A 26,249-nucleotide genomic window follows, 5' to 3' on the forward strand; every position below is an offset into this window, starting at 1 on the left:
TGGGTCTGGGGTCCTGCCTGACTTGGCAATGGGGGCTGTGGGCAGGAGGGAGAGGGGAGAGGTGGTGTAAGCCCTTTCCTTGCCTTCTCATGCTGGGACTGCCCGACAGACACACACACACACACACACACACACACACACACGCCATGGCCTGAGTCAGCTCTTGCAAGTGGCCAGTCAGAGAGGGGCGGGGTCACTGATTCAGTTGACAGCCTCTTTAAAGCCCCCAGGAGGGCAGCTGCAGCCAGACCAAGTGCTATCCTCACCATGAGCCCCCTGCAGCCCTTGGTCCTGGCGCTCCTGGTGCTGGCTTGCTGCTCTGCTGTCCCCAGACGACGCCAGCCCACCGTTGTGGTCTTTCCAGGAGAACCACGAACCAACCTCACCAACAGGCAGCTGGCAGAGGTAGGCACACTCCCCCATCTAGAGTTGGGAAGGGCTGGCCGGGAGTCCCAGGAAGGGTGCGGGGTCTCAAACGAGATACTCTGGGGCTTGTTGTGGGGGGAGTGGTGATGGGCACCTCTGGAGGACAGAGCAGTGAGAACGGGCCCTGGGAGATTCTGGACAGGGACTGCTGGAAACAGGCTAGTGAGGGTTTCCTAGATGGGCACTGGGAAATGGATAAGGGGCACTGGGGGGTTCTGGAGTGGTGATGGGCTGAGGGCGAACAGGGGTAAACCCTAGGGGGCCCTGAAGTAGGCACTGCATGGGGGCATCCTGGAGTGGAACGGAGCTGAGGATGTCCACACGGAGGGGAGATTCTTGGGGCGGGCACAAGCCCTGGTATCCAGGGTACCGAGTACTGGATACAGTGTCTCGTTGCTAGTCTCCAAGAGCCGGGAGGGATGGAGTCCTTGCCCAGTAGGACAGAGAAAGGGCGTCGGGGCTCTGCCACGTCCCTGCCCTTCCTTCCACAGGAATACCTGTACCGCTATGGCTACACTCCTGGGGCAGAGCTGAGCGAGGACGGTCAGTCCCTGCAGCGAGCTCTGCTGCGCTTCCAGCGGCGCCTGTCCCTGCCCGAGACTGGCGAGCTGGACAGCACCACCCTGAACGCCATGCGAGCCCCGCGCTGCGGCGTCCCAGACGTGGGCAGATTCCAGACCTTTGAGGGCGAACTCAAGTGGCACCACCACAACATCACCTACTGGTGCGCGGCTGGGCCCCGCGGGGGCGAGCGGGGTGCAGAGGGTGGCGAGAGGCGGGTTCCCAAGCGCCGCCCCTTGGAGAACACATCCCGTCTCAGGCCAATCCATGGCTTTCACTGAATGTGCCCGCCTTGAGGCAAGTGGCTCCCCCTCAGAGCCTCCGTCTCCCCCATCGGGGGAAATGGACCTCGCCAACTGACTCCAAAGAGAAAAGTGCGTCTGAAAGTGCTTTCGAGATGAAAGCGTGGAGCGCAGGCAGGGCTATGTATTTGAAGTCGCGGAGACACCGGGTGGCACTGCTGGCCCGGCTCCCACCTCTCACTTCTGCCCTTTATCCTCCTGCCTTTTCCCTCCAGGATCCAAAATTACTCGGAAGACCTGCCGCGCGCCGTGATCGACGACGCCTTTGCCCGCGCTTTCGCGCTCTGGAGCGCGGTGACGCCGCTCACCTTCACTCGAGTGTACGGCCCCGAAGCTGACATTGTCATCCAGTTTGGTGTTAGAGGTGAGAACGCGAATAAGGGGGAAATCGGGAGAATCTGAGATGGGGACAGAGGTGGGAGGATCAAAGAGAGACGCGGGGGGCCCAGCACCTGGATTTCTCTTGCCTGTCTCTGAAGCCCTGGCGGCCGATCGCCCTTATGGCGCCCCCTCCTGACCGACACCTCACTGCACTGGGACAGCAAATGTTGAACTGCGGCTCTTAGGCCGAATTTTAGCCTGCAGTTAGGCCAGAGCCCTTGGGCAGTGCACAACCTGCGCAACCGTACGCGTCTCACTCTCTTCTCCACCCGCTTCTTCAGAGCACGGAGATGGGTATCCCTTCGATGGGAAGAACGGGCTCCTGGCACACGCCTTTCCGCCTGGCAAAGGCATTCAGGGAGATGCCCACTTCGACGATGAAGAGTTGTGGTCTCTGGGCAAAGGCGTTGGTGAGATCCCGAGCTGCCCCGGCCCCCACTCCCTTCTCCTCTCACGCGCATCACCAGTCCCCCTGACCCCAGTCGCCCTTTCCCGCAGTGATCCCGACCTACTTCGGAAACGCGAAGGGCGCCGCCTGCCACTTCCCCTTCACGTTTGAGGGTCGCTCCTACTCCGCCTGCACCACGGACGGCCGTTCCGACGACATGCTCTGGTGCAGCACCACCGCCGACTACGACGCCGACCGCCAGTTCGGCTTCTGCCCCAGCGAGAGTGAGTGCCCACCCTCCCGAGGGTCCAGAGCGCTGGCTCTTAATCCCAGCTCTGCCACTGATGCCGAGGGTGGCCTGCGAACCCCTCTCCTGTTCTCTGGGCCCAGTTCCCTCATCTGTGAGACGAGGCGAGAAAGGGGAGGAGGACACAGGTGGCTCGTGGGTCAGTTAACTCGCGGCACCTTCAGTTAATCGTGTGGGCCTCCCAGGACTCTACACCCAGGACGGCAATGCGGACGGCAAGCCCTGCGTCTTCCCGTTCACCTTCCAGGGCCGCACCTACTCCGCCTGTACCTCCGATGGTCGCTCCGACGGCTACCGCTGGTGCGCCACCACTGCCAACTACGACCAGGACAAGCTCTACGGCTTCTGCCCGACCCGAGGTACCTCTGACCCACCTACCTGATTCAGCCTCGCGCCCTCATTCCGCGTTGGTTCCCGAGCCTGGCCCTTCCACCCGTCCGTTTGTCTTCCCGCTCCTGTCGGTGCTCAGGACAGCCTTGACTCGGCCTGCCGTCACCGCAGCTCCTCCCCCAGCCTTCCAGATGCCGCCGCCGCATCCGCGGAGGCTTGGCCTTTCAGCCAGGCTTGCAGCCTCCTCCTAGGTCTGCGGTCCCCAGGCCCCGCCCATTATTCTAGCCAGATGTCGGCGGTGCCCCACAACTCCCCCTGGGCTTTTAAAATAAGCCTCCCAGTTTCTCTAGCTCCTCGATTGGCCCGCCCCTGGCTCTTCATTGCCCCCCACACCCCGCCTCCACTTGGCTCACCCGAGGCTCTGGTCTCTCCAGTCGATGCAACGGTGACCGGGGGCAACGCGGCGGGGGAGCTGTGCGTCTTCCCCTTCACCTTCCTGGGCAAGGAATACTCGGCCTGCACCAGAGAGGGTCGCAATGATGGGCACCTCTGGTGCGCCACCACCTCCAACTTCGACAAAGACAAGAAGTGGGGCTTCTGCCCGGATCAAGGTGGGCGGGGCGCCGAGGTTCCGTGGCTGGGGCCTCAGCCAGGGCAGTGGTGACCGGGAGGGATGCCCGGGCTGGGAGCTCGGTCCAGGGCTCCGAGCTCAGGCTCCCTTCTTTCGTCCAGGATACAGCCTGTTCCTTGTGGCCGCACACGAGTTTGGCCACGCGCTGGGCTTAGATCACACCTCCGTGCCAGAGGCGCTCATGTACCCCATGTACAGATTCACAGAGGAGCACCCCCTGCATAGGGACGATGTTCAGGGCATCCAGCATCTGTATGGTGAGGGCGTGGGGCAGGGATAGAGGGAGGAGAGGGAAGGGCTAGGTTCTCCCGGCTCAGAACACCCCGAGAATAGGGAGGAGGGGAGAGTTAGGACTCTGATATCTATCTTTGAGAGCCCTTGAGGCTGGTGGGTACAACTGCTGCCAGGTCAGGACTTGGAGATGGCGATAAAGAGCCCCGACTCTAGAGTGAGACGGACATAGGTTCAAAAGCCGGTCCAGCCACTATCCGGCTAGATGACGTTGGATAGGTTACTTCACCCCTCAACTTCCTTATCTGTAAAGTGGGGCTAACACCTGCCTCATGGGGTTGTTAGGAGGCTTAAGTGAGTTAGAATAATGCCTGGAATATAGCAAGCACCATATAAATGTTTGATAGTTTTATTATTATCACCACTTATTATCATTAGTATGTTTCCGCATCAAAAAAATGAAAATATTAAAGAATCTGCTCCATAGTTTTTTCTTTTTCCCCCTTCTGAAGATCAAAGGAGCTAATGTGCGTTTATAAAGCTCCCAGCACTGTTTGGCACCCAGTTTGAGAGCTCAAAAGAGGCTTCTCTCCCACCAGCCTGGGGGTGGGGGTGAGTGTGTGAAAGGAAGCTGCCAGCCCGGGGTTGGGGGAAGGCAGGATCCAACATTTGAAGTGGGGAGAGCGCCAGGGACCTCCAGGTAGGCACCAGGGAGCAGATACTCCAAAGGCACAGAGATGCAAGAACAGCGATTGCCTTACGCGGTATCTCTTTTCAGGTCCTCGCCCTGAGCCTGAACCACGGCCTCCGACCACTACCACCACTACCACCACCGAACCCCAGCCCACCGCTCCCCCCACGGTCTGCGTCACGGGGCCTCCCACCGCCCGCCCCTCAGAGGGTCCCACTACTGGCCCCACAGGGCCCCCGGCAGCTGGCCCCACGGGTCCTCCCACGGCTGGCCCTTCTGCGGCCCCGACGGAGTCCCCGGATCCAGCGGAGGACGTCTGCAACGTGGACATCTTCGACGCCATCGCGGAGATTAGGAACCGCTTGCATTTCTTCAAGGCTGGGTGAGGGGCGGGGCTGCGCGGTCGGGGGCGGGGGCTTGGAGGCGGGACCTGCCTGTGTCTCCCCGCCCACTGGCCGTCGGTTCCAGGCTCAGTGCCCCCACCCCCACTTTTCGCATCCCTAGGAAGTACTGGAGACTTTCTGAGGGAGGGGGCCGCCGGGTGCAGGGTCCCTTCCTTGTCAAGAGCAAGTGGCCTGCGCTGCCCCGCAAGCTGGACTCCGCCTTCGAGGATCCGCTCACCAAGAAGATTTTCTTCTTCTCTGGTTAGTTTTCGTCTTTCTCCCTCCCCTGTGCTGTGCTTGGTCGCTCAGTCGTGTCCGACTCTTTGCGACCCTGTGGACTGTAGCCCACCAGGTTCCTCTGTCCATGGGGATTCTCCAGGCAAGAAGACTGGAGTGGGTTGCCATTTCTTCTTTCTCCTGGGGATCTTCCCCACCCAGGGATCGAACTGGGTATCCCGCATTGCAGGCAGATTATTTACCGTCTGAGCCACCAGGGGAGCCCTGAACAAATTTAGCAGGGCTGAATTTCAGCCCTCCTCACAGCACCCTGGCACAGTCCTACCGAGGGGCTCTGCTCCTTGGGCACAGAGACTGCGGGCACTCCTGGACCGTGCCTGCGTTTTCCCTCTTGACATTCAAGGGGGGTGTGTACCCCACTCCCTGCCCCCAGACCGATGTGAGCCTCTCTTCGGCAGGGCGCCAAGTGTGGGTGTACACCGGCGCGTCGTTGCTAGGCCCGAGGCGTCTGGACAAGTTGGGCCTGGGCCCGGAAGTGGCCCAGGTCACCGGGGCCCTCCCGCGCCCTGAGGGTAAGGTGCTGCTGTTCAGCGGGCAGAGCTTCTGGAGGTGAGATTCCCGGGGACCGCCAGCAGGGGGAGCCCGGGCGCCATCCGCCTGCCCGCCGGCTCAGCGCCTGTCTCCTCGGTGCCGTCCTGCAGGTTCGACGTGAAGACACAGAAGGTGGATCCCCAGAGCGTCACCCCCGTGGACCAGATGTTCCCCGGGGTGCCCATTAGCACGCACGACATCTTTCAGTACCAAGGTGAGGGCTGAGAGCCAGGGTCAGGGGGAGGATCCCTCCCAGAGATACCTCCCACAGTAGGTTCCCCTACCCTGTGTTGTTAGTCGCTCAGTCGTGTCTGACTCTTTGTGACTCCATGGATTGTAGCCCGCCAGGCTCCTCTGTCCATGGAATTCTCCAGGCAAGAAAACTGGAGTGGGTAGCCATTCTCTTCTCCAGGGGATGTTCCCCATCCAGGGATCGAACCCAGGTCTCCCACATTGCAGGCAGATTCTCTACCATCTGAGCCACCAGGGAAGCCCCTGCCTTAGTGATTGGTCAAATTTCAAGCCAGAAAGAAAAAGCCGGTGGAGACTGAGGCAAATGTCCCTCATTGATGAGTTCCCCGCAGAGTCAGGGATTTTCCCAGACCATTTGAGGACCAGGGCCACAACAGAACTAGAACCCAGATTTCCTGCCTCCCAGCTGGAAGCTCTTTCCCCCATGGCACAGGACACCTGGTTTGTATGAAGGCTTTATTAGACCATATTTATCAAGTGCCTGTAATATGCTAGGCATCACGCTGCCACTGGGGATACAGTGATAAATAAGACATTACATAGATGTGTGTGTGTGACTTTGGGCAAGTCACTGCTAGTCACAGAGCCTCAGTTTCCCCATATGTAAAATGGGGATAGTAGCTGGAGTTAACCCTTTCTTTCTCTTTCCCACGGCTCACCCCCAATCAGCGGACAACTGCTGTTGGCTCAGCCACCAAAATATTTACAACCTCCTTTGCAGACACCCTAGTCCAAGCCACGCTGGTTGTCCAATACCTTCAAATATGTTTTCTGAGAGTAGGGAGGAGCTAGGAGGGGAAGGGCATGCAAGGTCGAAGGCACTAATGAAGCCTGATCTGACCCCTCTCCTCCCCCTTCCCCACCCCCTCCCACTACTCCTGTCGTTCCCTTTGCTCTGCTCCACTCACACCAGCCTCTGGCTGTTCTTTGAACACATCAAGGTCATTCCCAGCTTAGGGCCTTTGTGCCAGTTGTTCCCTCTGCCTGGAGGGTTTTTTCCCCCAGATTGTCACTGGGATGCCTCTCTCTCAGCCTTCAGGTCTCAGCACTCAGGCCACCTCTACAGAGAGGCTGTCTCTGGCCCTCATTATCTATTCACTCGACTGCTCACTTACATTTCCTTCATTGCTTTCCCTATTGTCAGAACCAACCTCCTTTACTTATGCATTTGCTTGTTAATCATATGTCTTACCCCGCTAACATGTAAGCACCCAAACGACTGAGATCATGCCTGCATTTTCCCTCTGCTGTATCCCCAGTGTCTCTAACAGTGCATGGCATGATGAATGTTGGATGGATGAATGGGATTTGTTGAATGAATTGTTCTGAGTATCGACTGTGTGCCAGGCCCTGTGCCAGTGCTTTGGACATGGAGGTCTGTGCCCTCCAGCATCTCCAGGGTGGGGTGGGGAACAGACATGTCCAGTGGAAACCTTGGAAAGATTTCGAAAGGGTAGGAAGCGTGATTGTGAAGACCATACTCCTGTTTGGGTCCGTGTGTGTGGGAGAGCTGGAATCACCCCTCTTGGGCCACTTTCTCCCTTGCAGAGAAAGCTTACTTCTGCCAGGATCACTTCTACTGGCGCGTGAGTTCCCAGAATGAGGTGAATCAGGTGGACTATGTGGGCTACGTGACCTTCGACCTCCTGAAGTGCCCTGAGGACTAGGGCTTCCAAGCCTGCTTCAGCACTGCAGCGGGGGCCCCCTGGGGGACCCTGCCAATAGGGAATGAGCCAGTCTGCCGGATCCCAACTAGTGGATCTGTTCTGAAGGACGAGGAGGAGGGGAGGTGGGCTGGGCCCTCTCTTCCCACCTTCCTTTCTTATTAGAATGTATTTAATAAATGTGGATTCTTTAACCTTGAGGAGCAGATTTATGTATGGTATGCATGCCTGCATGTATGTATGTAACCAGCAGAGAGCTTACTATGAACCAGGCGGTGTTCTAAAACACTTCATAAATATTAACGTTCAATCCTTCCTATTAGAAAGGTATAATGTAATTATTCCTATTTTATAGCTGAGGAAATGGCCAGCCTAATATTCATTCATCAAACATTTATTGAGCTCTGACATGGAGCTGGGCCTTGTGCTGGGCCCTGGGGATAGAGAAGTGAGCTGAACGACGTTTCTTTCCTCCAGGACCTCTCAGTGGCCCTCAGATTCTCGGGTGCATGAGAGCCCTCAAAACTTGCTTAAAACGCAGGCTCCAAACTCCATCTCCATTCTCAGAAAGTCCACCTTAGCTACAAGGGTGATGATCCTGTGGCTGGTGGGGGTGGCATCACACTTGCAGGTGTGACCCTTTATTCTAGAATAACGGTGTGTGTGTGTGTGTGATTCTGCATATTGTGGTTGAAGTCAGAAAACATTTATCAGCCAAGAGGACATCGGAGCTTGAACTGAATCTGGAAGGGTGAGCAAGAGTTCCTTCCTGTGCAAGGAGGACTGTCTTAACCATTAAGCCTAAATATGTTCCTACTCTCTAACCCTCACCCATGTGTACACAAAAGAACACCTAGATGAATGTAAACTGCAGCACTGTTCAGAGACTGAGAAACTGGCAACAACCTAAGTAAGCAGACGTAAGGCAGTGGATAAAGAAAATCCGGGGGACATACATGATGATAGGAATTATTCCTAGGACAGCACTGACTATATGCCGGGCACTGTTTCACATGCTTTAGTGTGTTAACAAGGCCAGTCCTTAAAACAACCCTATGAGAGAATGGATACATATGTATGTATGCCTGAGTCTCTTTGCTGTTCACCTGAAACTATCACAACATTGTTAATCAGCTATACTCCAATATAAAATAAAAAGTTTAAAAAAAACCCACAACTCTATGAGACAGGTTCTGCCTGTAACCTTAGAGGTGCCATTACCATTGCCATCACTGCCTCCCCTGCTTTATAAATGAGATAACTGCTGGCACAGTACTACACAGCTCACCTGTACTCCCTGAGCTGGTAAGTGATGACCCTGGGATTGGAATGAGCTCTAGGGGCAAAAGCTGGGAGGAGAGAAAAAGCAAGAGGGCATTTCAGTTCAGTTCAGTCGCTCAGTTGTGTCTGACTCTTTGCAACCCCATGGACTGCAGCACGCCAGGCTTCCCTGTCCATCACCAACTCCTGGAGCTTGCTCAAACTCATGTCCATTGAGTCGGTGATGCCATCCAACCATCTCACTCTCTGTTGTCACCTTCTCCCCCTGCCTTCAAGCTTTCCCAGCATCAGGGTCTTTTCCAATGAGTCAGTTCCTCGCATCAGGTGGCTAAAGTATTAGAGTTTCAGCTTCAGCATCAGTCCTTCCAATGAAGGGAGCATTTGGGGCAACTAGAAATGGCTCAGAACTCTAACGTGTGGTTTGAGCAGAGAGGGTTCTGGAATGGGGTTCTGGAATGGTTGAAATAGGGATGGGTGGTCTGGGCTAGATGAGAGAAGGTCTAAGTGGCAGGCTGAGGAGGATGGATTTGATCTTCCAGGAAAGCAGAGGAACTTGACCGAAGGGTTGTTGCAGGTGAGTGGAGGTGATGGCCTTGGTCAGCTTTGATCATTGTTCACATCCTGGGTCAAGTGGGAGTTTAAGGAGGGCTTTAGAGAACTTTCTCCTAAGATTCCTGTGGGTGGGGCCCTCTCTCCTAACTCACCCATTTCTCACTCAGGAATGATCCACTCCCACTGGAATACAAACGTTCCTTAATATCACTTGTTTAAAATCTCTCTGGACCTCTCTGTCTCAGTTCTGTTCCATTTCTCTATTCCCCAACCCCAACTACAGGAAAACCTCCCAAAGTACAGTCTAGACTCACTGTCTCCCACTCTCGCCTCAGATGTTTGCAGCCTAGTTCCCACTCCACTCTTCCACTGAAATCACTCTCTTTAACACCTGTGAGCTTCCTTAGCCAGATCCAGTGGGTACTTCTCTGGGCTCATTTCATACCTCCTCTTGACTTGTTGGACTCAGTGGATAATGCCTTTTCTTCCTGAAATTTTTCTTCACTTGGTCTCTGGGTCAGCCCTTTTTCTGGGTTCTCTTCTTCTCTCACTGGCTAGATCTCCTGCTTTCCAACCTCTAAATGATGGCATGCCCTTGTGTTCAATCCCTTGATGCCTTCTCTGTGTATACTCATTCCTTGGGATCTTGTCTAGTCCCGCAGCTTTAAATAGCATCTCTCTGCTAAAGACTCTGTAACGCACACCCCCAGCATTATCCTCTCCCCTGAACTCGACTCAGATGATTCTTGGGAGCCAAAGAGGCATCTCAACCTACCTGTTTCAACTGAGCTCTTGGGCTCCACCTTCCAAACACACTTATCCATGGGTAGTCACCACGTTAATAAAAGACAACATCATCTGCCCTCAATCAAATGTAACACCTGATCAGTCCTAAAATCTAGAGACCTGTAAAAGCTCCTTATCCTGGCACACAGTTTCTCACCCTTGGCACTATTGACAATTTGAACTGAATTATTCTTTGTTGTGGGGGATGGTCCATACATTCCGGGAGGCTTGATGTCTTCCTCCAGGAGGCAGTGGGATCCATGGACAAATGCTAGGCCCATTCAGGGTCAGTCTTCCTCCCTCTGTCTTAGGCCCTAACATACAGGTGAGTGAAGGGACATGATGGTGAATCTGTGGCTCAAGGTCATGCAGTCTCTACCCACTGGATGCCAGTACCACCCTCCTCCAGTTGTGATAACCAAAAATGTCTCTGGATATTGCCAACTGTTCCTTGGTGGGCAACAATGCTCCAAGTTGAGAAATATTGCTCTAACATAACAAATATACAGACAGGTAGACGCTTCATGAGTGTACATTTCAATACATTTTCATAAACTGAACATGACTGTCTCATGAACATCCAAATCAAGAAATAAAATATTCTGAGCACCCTAAAAGCTTCCTTATGCCTCCTTTTAATCACTACCCCCTCACCCCTTTTGAACTGTGGTGTTGGAGAAGACTCTTGAGAGAAAATTCTGGGAGATGGTGAAGGACAGGGAAGCCTGGCGTGCTGCAGTCCATGGGGTCGCAAAGAGTTGAATACGACTTAGTGAAAGAACAACAAATACACTCTTCTGTGTCTGGCTTTTGTTCCATGATATTTGTCAGGTTTATCCACATTGATTGTGAATTATAAGATCGTTCATTCCCCCTATGGCACTCACTCTATGAATGTACGTTCATTCCCACTATGGCACTCACTCTATGAATGTACGTTCATTCCCACTATGGCACTCACTCTATGAATGTAACACCACTTATTTGTCCATTTTACTGTTGATGGCTACTTGGGTAACTTTCAGTTTGAGGCTATCATGAATAACACTGCTAGGAACAATCCTGTCAATGTCTTTTGGTCAACAGGAGCTGTCGCTTCTTTGGGGCACAAACCTTGGAGTGGAATTGCTGAGTAGACAGGCATGTCTAATTAGGCTCAGCTTTAGCTGACTGAACAATTATCCAAAGTGATTTTGCCCAACTATACTCCTACCAGCAGTGCATGAGAGTCCAGGAGCCCTCCTTGACTCCTCTTTCCTTTACATGCAATGTACAATCCAGCAGCAGGTGTAGGTGTAGGTTTCCACTTCCAAAATGTATCCAAAATGGGACTGCCACCACCCCAGCCTGGCGATCATCGCCTCTTACCTGCTGGTTGCAGGAGCCTCCTAATTAGACTCCCAGCTTCCACTCCTGCCCTTAGCTGAGTCCTCACCCAGCAGCCAGAGTGATCCTGTTAACATGTAAGTCACAGCACATCGCTCCCCTACTCAGAAACTTCCCATGGCTTCTCCTGTAGATAAGACTCCAGACTCCTTGACAAAGACTTCAAGTCACAGTATGATCTGCTCTCCTCTCCCCCACCTCATCTCCGCCCCATCACTCACCTCTCCACTCATTCTGCTCCAGACACCCTGGCCATTTTGTTGCTCCCTGAACTGTCTTAGAGCCCTTGCACTTGCTATTTTCTCAGCTAGAGGGCTCTTCCCTCAGATCTTTGCTTAGCTGGCTCCTTCTCATCTGTGAGGGCTCAAGTCAAATACCACATCTTCTGAGAGGTCTTCTTACTCCATCCCTTAAAGTAGTCCTTCCCCTTAGTCATTATCCCTTGACCCCACCTTTTCTTCTTAACATATACCACAATCTCAAATTGTCCTGTCTATGCATTTGCTCACTTGTAATCTTTCTCCTCTCACTCATTAGAATGTAAGCCCCATGAGGACAGGAAGCCAGTCCATCTCATCCGATGCTATATCCCAGTGCCCCAACCAGTGCCGCAAACGCAGGGGCGCTATCAAGATGTGTTGAGTGAATGAAATCCAGTTTAGGAGACCTGAAAGTGAAGTCGCTCAGTCCTGTCGGACTCTTTGCAACCCCATGGACTGTAGCCTACCAGGCTCCTCCGTCCATGGGATTTTCCAACAAGAGTACTGAAGTGGGTAGCTATTCCCTTCTCTAGGGGATCTTTCTGACCCAGGGATCGAACCCGAGTCTCCTGCATCGCACGTAAATGCTTTACTGTCTGAGCCAGCAGGGAAGCCCTGACCTAGGCGAGGAGAACCCGAGCTCCAGGAGCCGCACACGGGGACACCTGGTGCCGGGGTGGCTCTCAGGAGCGGGTTGGACCCTCAGGCGCTTCCAGCGGAATTGAGAGCCCAAGGCCCCAGAGCCACGTGGCCAAACACGGAGGCACAAAGCCCGGCGGGCACTAGGACCCTGCGCGGCGCCGCGGCCGGCGGGGGGCGGCCGGCGGGGAGGGGGAATCCGCTCCTTCTGCCTCCCGGAGCCGGGTTGCGGCCACTTGTGCGATCCGGGCCGGTTCCGCAGCCGCCCGGCCCCTCTCCGCACCATGAGCCGCAGGTTCACCGTCACGTCGCTGCCCCCGGCGGGGCCCGCCGGGGCCTCTGACCCGGGGCCCCACGGGCCTTCAGCCGCAGACCGCCGCCGCCGCCTCTCAGGGGGAGACGCCAAAGGTAGAGGCCTCGGGGGGCGGGGCTTGTAGGGTGGGCGGGGCGAGTCAGGGGCGGGGCCACGGCGAGCGGGCCTTTGGTTGGGAGGGGAGGGACCGGGACCGGTGGGGAGTGGGTCAGTACCCTCGGAAGGCCGAAGAAGGGAGAGGAGCTGGGCGCTGGGGAACCGGAGAGGGCTGCAGGAGCAATGATGAGGGGAGGGGCCAGATTTGAGGTGGGCGGGGACACACGGAAGAGGGTGGAGCTAGAGGCGAGGGGGTGGGTCTTATGCTACGAAGGCTAGGGCCTCGGGAGCTGGGCCGGGGCGCAGTCAGGGGGAGGGGTCATCTCGGGTAGAGGGCGGAGCTAGAGGCGAGGGGCGTGTCTTATGATACCGAGGCTAGGACCTCGGGGGCTGGGCCATCTCGGGTAGGGGGCGGGGCAGTAGCGAGGGAGAAGGCGGGGCTAGAGGGAGGGAGAGGGCGGGCCGTGTGGGTCCAGAGCCAATGGGAGGAGGTAAGACCATCCTAGTTTGCGGACAGAAAAGGACGGGACCAAAGACGAAAGGGTTCGGGCCAGTAGTGTACCGAGTCGACGGAGGGAAGAAACATGGACCTGGGTCGCTAGGTCTCCAATCCTTAGTGCCTCAAGAGGCGTCGCGGACAGCGCCTTGGGGATCCCGGGAAGAAGACAGGAGAGAGAAGTTTGGGACCCCTGGCAGCTAAGATCCTGGGCGCAATCCGTGGGGACACTAGTCCTGTCCCTGTGGGGATTCACTTAGCTCCCTCTGCTCCAGCTCCCCAAGCGGTGGGTGAAGCCAGCTCTGGCGGGAGCAGGGGCATCTTCCTGGAGGACCCATCGCGGTGGTCTTATAATGGAAGTTACATGCAGGGTATAGACGAGAGAGGAGGAAAGGGATCCTTCTAGGCTTCGGTGAAGAATTAGCATCCTGGATGCACATGCACTCGTCTCCGCAGGGGCCCCTTTATGCCCCTCGGGTCTGGGAGGAAGGTGGAGAATTCGCTTGAAGTGGCCCCAACGTGGGGAGGAGGAGCCTCCTCGGGCCACCAGGGGTCGCTGCTGAGCCGCAGGTGAGCTCACCCTGACCCCAGCAAACTTAAGCACCAAAAACCCTTTTAGAGGTTTTATCTGGCGAACCTCTACATTGAATACATGACCAAACTGAGGCCTAAATTTCCTCAGGGCTCCAGTCCCGTGAACCAACCGCATACTGAACGTGGTCACTCGGATTATGGGGGGCTCTTTCCTTTCTTCATCTTTCCCATAATGTCCATCCCTTTTCTCATTTTCAGTGATGTTCTTACCATTCTTACAGATTTAAAAGTCAGAACTCTAGGAGCCATCAATGCCTCCTTTTCTCTTCCCACCAGATCTGAGTGGTCCTCATGTCTTGGTCACTTCCTTCAAAACTTATCCTGAATCTGGCCACATCTCTCCTTCTGACATCATCACCCTGCTCCAAACATCCATCATCTCTCATGTGACCATGACCCCAACCTCCTCACTAGTCTGCCTGCTTCCTGTTCATAAGCACCCCCATCATTTGTAAGATAAATGGCAAACCCTTTAGTTGGTCATTCAAAATCTCCCCTCATCTGCTTCTGGTATACCTGTCCCTGTTTTCCCCACCTCCATTAGCCAGGGAAACTCCTACTCACTCTGTAAGTTATAGCTCATTTAACCTTTTCTGAAACTCTTTCACTTTCTCTCACTTCCAGGCAGAGGCAGACATTCCTCTTCTGCCCACCCAGTGCACCATTATAGCACATGTCCCAGTGGATGGAAGTTATTTACTTGTGTGTCTCTTACGTCTCCAGGGCAGGGACCTCATCCTTTTACCTTCGTGATTTGACTGCCAAGTGCTCAGCTGGGCACTTAGTACGGCTTACTGCTCACTCGTCAGGTGAGGGGTGAGGAGCTGTAGGCTCCTAATTCCCCTACCTTTGCCTTCTCTCCTGCCATTCCCCATCCACTGGCCTGAAAATAAGATGGCTCTGTCTCTTATCTCAAGGTGACTGTTCAGTCTTCCTGTTCCTATTTCCAAGCTCCTGCATACTGAAGTAAAATACAGCTCCCAGTGTTGGGTGTGCAGGTGTGTGTGCAAATTGGATGTGAATCTGGAATGCCGTGGGCTTATGGCAGAGGCGGTGTGTGTGTATCTTTGTATGTCTTGAGGGAGAAGCATCCCACGTGAGCTCTGTTGACCCGTGAGACAGTCAGTGAGTCAGTGCTTATGTGTGTTACTGTATGCCAGTGTGCTGATTGGCATGTTGATGTGTGTATTTCTGTGTCTGTCTGTGGGGTGGGTACCTGTGTGCATGAGCTTGCACATGCACATGCTTCCATCTTGAGAGTAATTTGGGGATTTTTTTTCCCCTAACTTTAAACTTGTTATTTTGTATTGAGGTATAGCCGATTAATAATGTTGTGGTAGTTTCAGGTGAACAGGGAAGGAACTCAGCCATGCATACACAAAACTCCCCCAAACCTCCCTCCCATCGAGGCTGGCACATAACATTGAGCAGAGTTAAGGTCCTTTAATTCTAAAATGGTTATCCATTTTAAACATAACCGTGTACATGACCTTCCCAAAATCCCTAACTATTCCTTCCCCTACTTTGTGGATTTTTAACCTCTTAGGCCCTGAGACAGCCTCCAGCATCTCTCCTTGGTAGGCCAGTGTGTGGGGAAGTAGATAAGAGCTCCCTAGGAGAACTTAAAATTTGGTGGTATCTTTCCCCTAGCTGTTCTTGAGCCAGTACTCTGGCCCCAGGGGAACGCTCTCCCCACCAGCTGTCCTCACCCAGGTCCTAGGGGAGAGATGGCAGTATGTGGAAGGTGGGGGAAGGTTGGGGGAGGTTTTGTAGCTCATTTACATACAAGCGTTGTCTTTCATTCTGGACCCAGGGAGTGGAGTTTGTTGTCCCTGGGGGTGCTTCCTGCTGCCAGAGGAGAGGAGGGGATATGACTTATGGGGGAGGAATGAAGCAATTCAGAAGCTGGTCCTTGAATCTACCACTAATCCTGGGCTGCAGCCCACATGCCTCAGTTGCCTCATCTATACCAGGGGAAGATTGATGATTACTTGGCTGGACCTGGGATCAATTGTTACAACTCTGAGCTACTCCTCCATCCTTTGTATTGCTCCTTGCTATGTCCGTTTCTTATGGAGGAAGACAGAGCCTTGGGAAGAGTGCTGGGCCTGGTTAAGACTAACAGGAGTTGAGATGTGTCCGCATGGAGTGAGAGGGAGCCAACTTGTGCCAGGGGGATGGAGCAAGACCACAGTGTAGCCCATTCACACTCTAGCCCAGGCTCTGTGGTGTGGCCTTGGGCACATTGCTTCCCCTCTCTGGGCCTCAATTTCCCCAGCTGTATATAAAGAAGTTGAACAGGAAGCTATCTGAGGGTCCTTCTAGCCATTAAAATGCTTAGATTCTTTGATGATCTAGAAAGATGATGTTCTCTACCTCCCCCATACCCAAACCTCATGTTTCAGTCTCTATCTGTAAATTGGGAAGAACAACACTGAATTATTGGTATAAATATCTGATCTGGAGATCTCCAGCCTATCCAAGGAGTTCTCTGGTCACTCACTCCTCAAGTCAGGACTCTGAACCTCACTGCCCACTACCTCAGCCCAAGGTGAGCCTTGGGAATCACCATGGCAACAAACTGGTTATGAACAGGGCTGTAGTTGCCATGGTGATGGGCTGCTCTCTCTCTCTCTCTCTCTCTCTCTCTCTCATCCCCCTCACCTCCCCTCCCCTCTTCTCAATGAACCAGAGTGATCTGCGGGCACCAGCTTCTCCAGGTGGGGTGGGGATGGGGGTGGGTACAGTGAGAAGGGGGTCCTGATTGAGAAAGAGGGAAGATGGACTGAATCTATAGAGGAATGGGGGGCTGTCGGGGTGCCATTGCCATGGTGACCGGGCTGCAGCCTGTTAATTAAGCCCCCGGTTACCACGGAGATGATGGTGGTTGACGTGTCTGCAGCGGGCCCTATGTGTGTGTGGGGGGGTGTGTGCTCTGCCCCAGACTCATCAATTCATGGCAAGAGCTTGGGTTCCAGAGGAGGGGCCCTCCCAGTGGGGGAGAGAAGGGTGAAGAACGGAGTTCAGGGCCTTAGCTCCATGAGGCCAGAGCTGGGGGTGGGTGGGTTAGGCCGTGGGGATAATGATATAGAGACAAGGGTGGATAGGGACTGAGCCAGAAAGAGGAACACTATGCCTACCTTCCATAGAAAGAGGACCCCGTCAAGTGGCTCCAGTTTCTTTCAAACAGCTCCTTGTCCTGATTCAGTGGCTGGGACCCTGGGCTGAAGTTCAGGGAGCCAGATTCTAGGCCCTAGGCTGCCACAGGTTCATCCCATGGAGCGAATTCATAGCTTTCCATTTCTATTTTCTTTCAGTTTCTTCCAATTTCCCCAGATAGGAGGACTGGTTAAAAAATAATTTACAAAATTCCTTCCAGTGTCCAAATCCTGATATTAGGAGGCAGTTTCCCTGACTTTTTTTTTCCTCTCTCTCTCTTTCTGAGAAGCATAAGTGGAAGGGGAGATGAATTTTAGAGACTCAGAGTTGAGAAATAAGACCCGTGCCAGGCTCTGCACCTCGTGATGATTTAATGAGAGGATGCCCCTGGCCCTAGATCCTCCGAGGGCTCTTGGTGGGTATGGGGTGCTGAGCTTGCAGCCATGTTCCTGGGGCTCAGAGCTGATGGTCACCCTTACTGGCCAAGGCCAGGCTGCCAGTGGAGGAGGTGCCTGCGATGTGTTTTCTGAAAGCCTCACTGCAGAGGCTTGGCCTGAGGCCAGAATGGGGATCAGTCTTCTTGAGAGGTGGGGGCTGTGAACCAAAGGACTGGGGTCTCCCCTTGTGGCTGTCTCCTCTGTTGGTCTTGGCTCCTCTTGAAGAGCTCCATGGATTTGGTCTGAGATAAATGGAGAATTTTCAGGGTGGGAAGAAGGCCCAGGGATTATGCAGCCTCACTCTTTCATTCTATAGACGGAGATACTCAGGGCCTGAGAGGAACCCAGCTTTGCCCAAGGAAATGCAGAGTTTTGGGGCAGAGGACAGGACAGCACCACTATCCCCTGAATCCTGGATGCCTTGTCAGATAGGAGGTCTGGTGAGGGTGCCCAGGTGGGACACCCAGGGGAAGAGGACCATGCCTGCCTTCATCTTCTCCCTTGGGATCTAGATTTTCTCTGTGGGTGGGCTCAGTCCCTCTCTGAGTGGCCAGGGCTCTGGACCACAAATGGGAAATACTCCCAGGGGAACATCCCAGACCCAGGATTGCTGAAAAACCTCAGCACTTATTTCTCAGCACTTCTCAAACACACTACACATGTTACTGTATGACTTGTCTCTACAGAGTAGTAGAAAAGCATATTGGTGGTGGTGGTGGTTTGTGAAATGCAGTGCTTAAAAATTTCTTGAACACTAGCCTACCCACCTGCAATCCCTTTAACCCCTGTCACCAATTTAAACTCATTTCAATTTTTGTGTGTGGGTGGGTGGTTTTCTCTCTGGGAAAGCCAAGAAGGCCAATTCTCACACTTTGTCTGAATAGCTAGCTCTCCACCCTATAGAGTCCTTCCAGTGTCCATAAAATCCAGTGAAGGGGTTATTTTACTGGAGGATGCCTCGGAGTCCCACTTCAGTTAGCTGCTGAAGACTCGGTGGTTGATCCAATCTGAAGTCAGCGACACATGGGTGACAACAGAATCTGAGCCGCAGGCCCTGTCCATGGTCCTGAAAAACTCATGTCCTAGAACTGGATCGCTAGAGGTGCAGATTTATTTTTTCTAGGACCCTTGAAGATCTTCTGGGTCCACCTCCAGTTGCAAGCTGAGAGGCCACTCTGGCCCTGCACCTATAAAGCCTGAGCACAAGAAAAGGGAGAGAGTTCATCTCCAACCCAGTCCCTGTTCCTTTGTTAGTAGCCAAGGATGAGAGGCACTGAGCAGTTTGGATATGATTGCATTTTTGCCTCTTCTTTTGGAGGCGGGACCCATTTCAAAAGAGGTTATGTTGAGGAAAAGAGTCCTAAACTGGAATAAAGGAAACTGGATTCTAGACCAAGTTCTGCCATTCACTGGTACTGTGTTCATAGGCAGTCATTTCCCCCCATCCCCATCAACAGTGAGCCTTAGCTTTTTCACCTGTAAAATGAAAGCTATGCATTAGCTAAGATGATTGAAGCCATCCTCTCCAGGCCTGGAACTCCCCTGAAACTTAGAGGGCTACTGCTGGGAGCTTGGGTGAGTCTCAAAATCATTTGCCCTAAATCTGCTCTCCTCATTGGATGTTTCCATCTTGCTGGGGCTCAAAGGGTCCGCACTGCTGATGCCACTTCCTGAGGTCTTTCCCCATAGGCTAAGTCTGGAGTCTTGGGTGCTGAGGGGGTCCCAGGACAATCAAGCTTCTAGGGGACTGGTGTCAGGGGAGGGGGAGGAACGCAGAAAGCATGTCAGCTCTGGAATCCTCAGAAAGCAATCCTGGATTAGGGGATTAGACACTCCCGCCCCAGGAGAAAAATCTGGTCCCAAACCGACAGGCGGCCTCATTCTCCCCTCCCCCACTCCATTCCTGGCCAGCCTGCGACCGGCCTGCCCTCCCCAGAGGCTGCACCATCCCCAGTGGGGAATCAGCGCTCCAGAACCTCATTGCCGCCTTCTCTCCTCCTCACCACCTCTCCTTCCCAGGTTCCTTGCGTGGGGCTTGGGGTGGGGTCCCTTGTTTTGGGACTCCAGTAATTTGCCTTTGAGGTGAGACACTGAGACCTCTATCGGTCTAAACAGAAAGAAAGGGTTCACTGCTACTCCTCAGACTCATGCCTCCCATTTTAAGCCAGGATGAACCAGACAGTTCAGCCCCTGACCCTGACCCCCCAGGGGCCAGCATGGTACTTGAGTTAAAGGCTCTGGCCTTCGCACATCCCTAGCTCCAGCCTCCTGAGCAGCGATTGTGGGCGAGGGCAGGATTCCACAGCGTTCTTCAGGGCCGGCCTCCCCAGCTTTGCAGACAAGCTCTCCAGGGACCCATATTCCACGGCGCGCTCCCCCTGCCGCCTCAGATCCCCGCATATTCCCTCTAGGGGTCAGCCCAGACCCCCGGCCAGGCAGCCGCTGCGGGGCCGCCTCCCCGCGGCCGCGACCTAGTTCCCTGCCGTTATTTTTAGGGCGCGGGATGGCACCTGCCCACGTGCCGGCCCCGCCTGCGCCGGAGAGTGGGGGGCGGGCAGAGCTGCGTCTGCTCCCGGGAGGCGAGGCCCCCGTCTCCCGCAGCACCCTCTCCATCCCACCGGTGCAAGCCCCCAGGTTCCGTGCGAGGGGGCCTCCGGGAGCGCACTGCCCGCCCCTCATCCCCTCTTCTTCCTCCCTCCCTCGCTCCCCCCCCCCCAAAACCCAGCCAGTGGCTCACGCCTCCTGCATACGGGATGAGGTGAGCCGCGCCGCCGCTGAGAGGGGGCGCGCGCGGGTGTGAGCGTGTGTCCGTGTGCGAGTGTGTGTGCGCCGGGCGGGCGGGCACTGCAGCTTCTTCCTCCGTGGAGCGGAGAGCGAGAGAGCTAGAGCGAGCGAGAGAGCGGCGAAGGCAGGCAGAGGGGCGCGGGCGAGGCGGCGCAGCCATCCCCGGGCCCGGCGCCGCGCCGCCACCATGCTAAACAACCTGACGGACTGCGAGGACGGCGATGGGGGAGCCAACCCTGGTAAGCGATCGGGGGCGGCGAGGAGAGGAAGCAGCTCTGGGGTTAGAGGCAGAGCCGGGGGCCGCCTCCTTCGGAGGCGAGGCTGGGATTGACCCGGGCGGTGGGCGCCCAAGTCGGCCTGGAGCCCAGCTCCATTGGAATGCGCCAGGCGCCGTGCGAGGTGCTGGAATGTGCCGCACCCGGGGCCAGGACGGGGGGCCGAGGGCTTGCCACTGCCCACGGCCCGGGGGCAGACGTGGGCTAGCTAAGCGGGGGAGTCGGTGGGAACGGGCTGGAAGAGCTAGAATGGGCTGACGTGGAGCTCGACGGGCGGGAGGAGGGCTCCTTTTCCCGAGAAGGGACCCTGGAGTCCTGGCGCAGAGCGCGGGTGTTGGGGGGGCGCAGTCTGCTGCAGTCCCTCGCTTTGAGACTTCCAGCTGAAAGGTGGGGGGAAGGTGCCTATGGGGGGGGTTGGAGGCATATGACAGCCCCCGTCCGGCTGCGGTGTCTCCTTAAGGGGTCACTTGATGCAGTCCGGGCCCCCTCCCCCAAAGCTGCCCGAGATCCAACCTCCGACTGAAGCGAACCTCCTCCGGGGATTTTCAGCTCTACTTTGCGGAATCTCCTTCTCCCTCTCGCGTTCCCATGGGTTCCTTTTCAGGACGGGAAGCAAGATCACCCTCTTTTCTTTCCCCTTTCCCTTTCCTCTGGGTACTCTGGGATAGCTGTGAGGTTTCCAGGGTGGGGCAGAGGGGAGTCTCTCTACTCAGCTCTGCTAGCTTCCCCAGTGAGGCCTCAGGAATGGGGTCCCAGCGGCCGAATCCCCGGCTCCGTGGCGCGGACACTGCGGACGCGCTGCGGTGGGTGCGGAGACTCGCTAGGACCAGAGGGGCTTGGAGCGAGTCCGTTGGCGGCTCCCGCTCTCCCCCGCCCTCCTCCGCGGTTTCCCTGCTCTGAGGTCTTCGAGGCCAGCCACCCCCTCGGGCTCCCAGGCCCCCCGCCGCCCCCCAGCGGTCTCAGCCATCCATCACGGCTGTCAGCCGCCCCCACCCCCCACCCTCCACCGGCGCTGCGTCCCTTGCGCACTAGCGCGCCTCATGCTCTGGCTGTCTGCGCTCAGCGCCTTCAAACGCTCCCCTGGGCATTGCTTGACCCTCTGGTCCAAGACTCCTGCAGAGCTCCCCCCGGGGAAGGCCCAAGGGTCCTAAAGGCTCAAAGCGCAGGGTCTTTCAGGGACAGGCAGCCTGGACTTGAAGTCCTCCGGATCCTGGGTCCAAGTCAGAGCCAAGTGGCCGCTTGGAAGGCTGTGGACACCAGGGTCCCTCATCCTCTGACACCCCTTCTTCCTCCCTGAAGCTGAGTAGGGGCAGGAACTACTGACTGGCTAACTCATCCATCTCCCCAGTGACCCTGGGGTCAATCCGCAGGCGCCCTCCTCCATAGCAGGTTCAGGCTTCGGGAAGCGGGTGGTTTGGCAAAGTCTAGTCTGCAGCAGAGCCGGGCATCCCGTCGCTGCTCCTAGGGAACGGAGGTGGGGGCCGTCATCCCACATGGGAACCCCTTCAGATGTCTCCACTCTGAGGAGGGGGCTCTGCTCCCCCAGACACAGGGTTTGGTCCAGTCCCCCACGTCCTGCTTGCCCTACCCCTGACGACGGCGCCTTCCTGGGCCACGGGATTTCTGCAGGGTCTCAAGTGGCCTAGAAAAGAGTGTGCAGCAGGACTCCAACTAGGAACTCCCTTCAGTTCTACCCCCTCCCCACAAGTTTTCCAGACTCTGGGTGTAGCAGACTCGTCTGCAGACTTTCTCTCTGTCTCTCTCTCTCTGTCTCTCTCTCTCTCTGAGTGGCCAGGACCTGGGTCAGGCTTTTTGGCCCCAGAGAAAGAAGGCCTCCCAGTGGTGCCTGGAGACGGTGATGGGGGCTGGGGGGGCGGGGGCGGGGGTGGTCCAAGGACCTCTGGGGCTTTAGGGAAGACCATCAAACCGAAAAAATCCGGCATCTCTGAACTTAGGTTCTTGGAAATGTAGGAGACCTGGGTCCTGACCTCGGAGAGGTGGGAATGACCAGAGAAAGAAGGCTCCTCTGGACTAAAGAACACAAGGATATTGTCTCTGTCCCCCAGGTCTCCTTTCCTCTTGGGGTCTGACGCCGTCCCCTACTCCCCTCATCTGGCTTGGGGATTCCCCGAGGCCTTGCCCCAGGCCCCCAGGGGAGGCTCCTTAGCCCGCGCCGCTAGCCTGTTTCCTCCATGGGAGCTCTGGCGGCCGCAGCTTAATTGAAAGCCGATTCGGGCTGAGAGCTCCCAGGGGGCGGGGGCGAGGGCGGGGGCGGAGAGGGCTCAGCCTCCGTCTGGCCCGGCCTCTTGCTCGCGCGCCGCACGGCGATCTCCCAGCCTTCTGACTCCCGGCTAAGGGAAAGGGGGCGAGATCCTCCCTCGCGGTCCTGCCCCTCTGAGGGCTCGTGAAGCTCAACCCTCCCCCTCAACCGGGGTTCCAGGGAGGGGTCGAAATCAGTCCTGGCAGACCAGGCTGGGGGCCTGGCGTCCCGTCCAGACGGCGGGTGGAAAAGCGCGACTCAGGACAAGCCTACGAGCTGCCCCCTCCTCTGCCCTCATCTCCTGGCTGGGCTCCGGCCCGGAGTCTGGCTCCGCGCTGCTCGCCGCGTTACATAAGCCGCTGCGGGCGCGTGGCCGGCTCTGCTCCGCGCTGCGCTCTCTGCCCGCGCGGTCGCCATGGAAACCGGCGCGGAGCTGCTTCGATGCCGGGTCTCCGGCCAGGACGCCCTCTTTCCCGCCCTGCACGCTCCCCGCGCCCCCACGAAGGAGGAGGGGAGGGGTGTGAAAGGAATGGGGTGCTCTCGTGCCTGACGGTCCTAACCCCGAAGAGCCGCGGGGAGGAGAACCCACAGGAGACGGGGCCCCTAAATCTTGCCACTGGGGAAAGGGTGTGGGATAGGGCGCCCAGGGTGGGTGGGGTACCACGTATATTAGTAATAATCGTGATTGTAATAGTAACAGCAGTAAGTACACTTATGTGCCCAATACACACACGCCCAACAGGCATTATTTTACTTAATTCCCACCACAGCCCTGAATCAAACACGATTATTATCCCTTTGCAAAGTAGGAAACCGAGGCATAGTTTAAGTGACTTGCCCAAGGGGTGGACACAGCCAACGAAGTTGGGACTGGAACCTAAATCTTCTTGACTCCAGCCTGTTTTCCTAACCATTAAGAAATTTCTTCTCATCTCATCCCCAACCCCCTAGTTCCCACTATAATGTGGTGAGAACACGAGGCCTCTTGTCAGCATCTTAAAAATGAAGAGGGACCCACCTCACTTTTACTTCTCCTGTTCTCTAGCCCCAAAGAGCTCTTCCGAGACCCTGAGGGTCAGGAAGGGAGCCCGGGGGAATTCCCCTCAACAGACTTTTTGCTGAGCACCTAGTATGTGCCAGGCTCCCACTGGCAGGACCGGTCTGCTAGTCCCAGGAACTCATGGATGTGAGGAGAAGAGTGAGCTGGTGGAAGTCCTATCTGGGGGTCAGAGTTCTTGGCTTGATGAGTGAAGTGGAGGTGGTGGCAGGAGACAGCGGGTGGTGGGTTTACCTTGAGGAAGTGAGCATCACTTCCACAGTTTTGAGTCAGGATGAGACTGGATTTATAGCAGGTCATGCTTTGGGGATGGACCCTGGCTGAGAGACTAAGGGAGGTTTCCAGGAGGAGAGGATGGGAAGGATTTGGGCAGAATGGAGATGGAGAGAGAGAGAGGTCAGGAGATGAAGGGATAGGAAATTCAGAATATGTAGAGCCTCCACTTCACTTCTGTCTTGGTCATTGGAGAGTTTCCCCAGAGTCCACAGAGATATCTACTACTGGGATTCAGCCCTGAAAACTGAGAAAGTGTGATGGCTGGAACCAAGGGAGTGTGCCTCTGTGTGTGTAGGGGGGGACTGCTTATGTCTCTTTGAAAGGACCCTCTCCTTAATGCCCTGGAGACTTCCTCCTTGCATGATCTCATCCAGGCACATGGTTTCACACACTTGCTACACAACTTTTCATGGGTTACCCCTGATTCTCATGCCCAGTGTCTCTCCTGGGTCCCTGGCTGATCCAAGTGCTTCTGGACAAGTTCTCTTGAGTGTCCTACAGTGCCTCACCGTCAGTCAAATTCAGCCTCTTCCCCACCCCCAGTCTCCCTCTTTTCCTCCGTTTATTAAATAGCACCATCATCCACCCATTTACCTCTGCTAGAAATCCAGGCATTATCCTAGATCCCTCCTTCCCACATCCGCACACATCTGGCATAGAAATATGTGCCAATAATTCTGGAGTCTGCTCACTTTTCCACACTGCTCTGGTCTGGGATATCACCAGTCCTTGCCCAGATTTCTGAAAGTCCTTAGCTTCTGCATTTTTTCTTTCTCTGTTTTTTTGGCCACATGTGGCATTCGGGATCTTAGTTCCCCAACCAGGGATTGAACCCATCCCCCCTTGCAGTGGAAGCATGGTGTCTTAACCACTGGACCATCAAGAAAGTACCCCCTAACTAACTTTTTTATTTTTCGTCAAAAGGCCAGAGTGATTGCTCTAAAACACAAATTTGTCCTTGGTACTTTTTTGCCTGAAACTCTTCAGTGACTTCCCATTGTCCTCTGGATGAAGTCCAAAGTCCTTAACGTGGTTGGCTAGTCATGTAAGGACCCAGCCCACACCTACCTTCCTAGCCTCATTTTCTTCATATGCTTCTCCTCCATCCTCCAGCGCCCCTCCCCTCATTCCCTTTCCTTAGACTCCTCCAGATCAAACTTCTTTCAGGCCCTTTGACCCAGTCCAGCTCACTCTTACCTCTGGGCCATCGAACTCGCTGTTCTGCTGTTCTATCTGCCTGGAACACCCTCCCGGCTCCCTCCCAGTCTAGCTGTTACTCATCCTTCAGTTCTCAGCCAACACGTCACTTCCTCTGGGAAGCCTTCTGTGACCTCCCAGGCTGGGCTGAGTGCTTCTCCCGTGTTCCCACAGTCCTTCGTTCATATTCTGCCACACAACTTACCACTCTGGGTTGGAAACGGCTGGCTATGGGTTTATCTCCCCTACCTTTGTGTTCCCCGAGGGCAGCAATGGTCTTAGGCTGTGTTTTATTCCCCCACCCCCACCCCCACATCAGCATGCAGGAGACATCCAGTGAATACACAACGACTGCAGATGAACCAGGGACACAGGATATGCCAAAGGGGGTCACTTTTCCAAGAGGGGGAGTATCCCGGGGGCCTCCAGCTGAAGTGGTCTCTGCCTCCCCTCTAGGAAAGAATGTGCTTCCACCTCCCAAACACCAGGATGGGCCAGTTATGGTCAAGGAGGGAACTCTGGAGAGTCTAGGGTGCCCTGATGAATGAAGTAGGACCACCCCACCCCCCAACCAGAGCAAGGAAGCACTTCCACATTCATTAAATACCCTGCACATGTCAGGGAGTGCGCTAGGTTTATTATACAGAACTAAAATTCTGCAGGGGAGGTAGCATTAGCTCGTTTTTTCAATGTGTGGACCAAGGTTCAGCGAGTTAAAGTGGCCACCCAGCTGGGTGCCCGGGCAGACGGGTGGCAAACAATTGATGCCGAGTTTCTCACTCCTCTGCCTTCTCAGGGGATGGCAACCCCAAGGAGAGCAGCCCTTTCATCAACAGCACCGACACAGAGAAGGGGAAGGAGTACGATGGCAAGAACATGGCCCTGTTTGAGGTGGGCTGCTTGGGGTCCTGGGACTCCCCCCAGGATTCATCTCTGCCTTCATCAGCCGTTCCCTCCCTCCTTCCCTGGGGCACTGTCCCCTCCTCTCCATTGCTCCCTCAGGTCCGCCTTCTTCCTTGCCCTTTC

The 26,249-nt window shown here is 55.4% G+C and overlaps 2 protein-coding genes across 4 annotated transcripts in view; both read left to right on the forward strand.

The window, feature by feature from the left end:
• Nucleotides 1-214: 214 nt before the first annotated feature.
• MMP9 (matrix metallopeptidase 9) lies at nucleotides 215-7,575 on the forward strand. Its single transcript, XM_061437802.1, has 13 exons — nucleotides 215-405; nucleotides 918-1,150; nucleotides 1,505-1,653; nucleotides 1,952-2,080; nucleotides 2,169-2,342; nucleotides 2,551-2,724; nucleotides 3,130-3,306; nucleotides 3,428-3,583; nucleotides 4,336-4,630; nucleotides 4,753-4,892; nucleotides 5,327-5,477; nucleotides 5,570-5,673; nucleotides 7,260-7,575. The coding sequence occupies exons 1-13, from the start codon at nucleotides 268-270 to the stop codon at nucleotides 7,376-7,378; spliced, it is 2,139 nt and encodes a 712-aa protein (XP_061293786.1). The 5' UTR covers nucleotides 215-267; the 3' UTR covers nucleotides 7,379-7,575.
• A 4,973-nt stretch (nucleotides 7,576-12,548) lies between these two features.
• Nucleotides 12,549-26,249, forward strand: part of SLC12A5 (solute carrier family 12 member 5) — a 36,616-nt gene continuing 22,915 nt past the window's right edge. For 2 of the 3 annotated variants that reach the window (XM_061437799.1, XM_061437800.1), the window contains exons 1-2: nucleotides 12,549-12,687; nucleotides 26,020-26,114. In XM_061437799.1, coding sequence (XP_061293783.1) covers nucleotides 12,564-12,687; nucleotides 26,020-26,114 — 219 coding nt within the window. In that variant the 5' untranslated portion in view covers nucleotides 12,549-12,563. Of the gene's footprint in view, nucleotides 12,688-20,128; nucleotides 20,398-26,019; nucleotides 26,115-26,249 lie in introns of those variants that run through there. The other variant, XM_061437801.1, reaches the window with a different exon arrangement.

This window comes from Bos javanicus, chromosome 13, assembly GCF_032452875.1.
Source record: "Bos javanicus breed banteng chromosome 13, ARS-OSU_banteng_1.0, whole genome shotgun sequence".
NCBI classification, from domain to species: domain Eukaryota; kingdom Metazoa; phylum Chordata; class Mammalia; order Artiodactyla; family Bovidae; genus Bos; species Bos javanicus.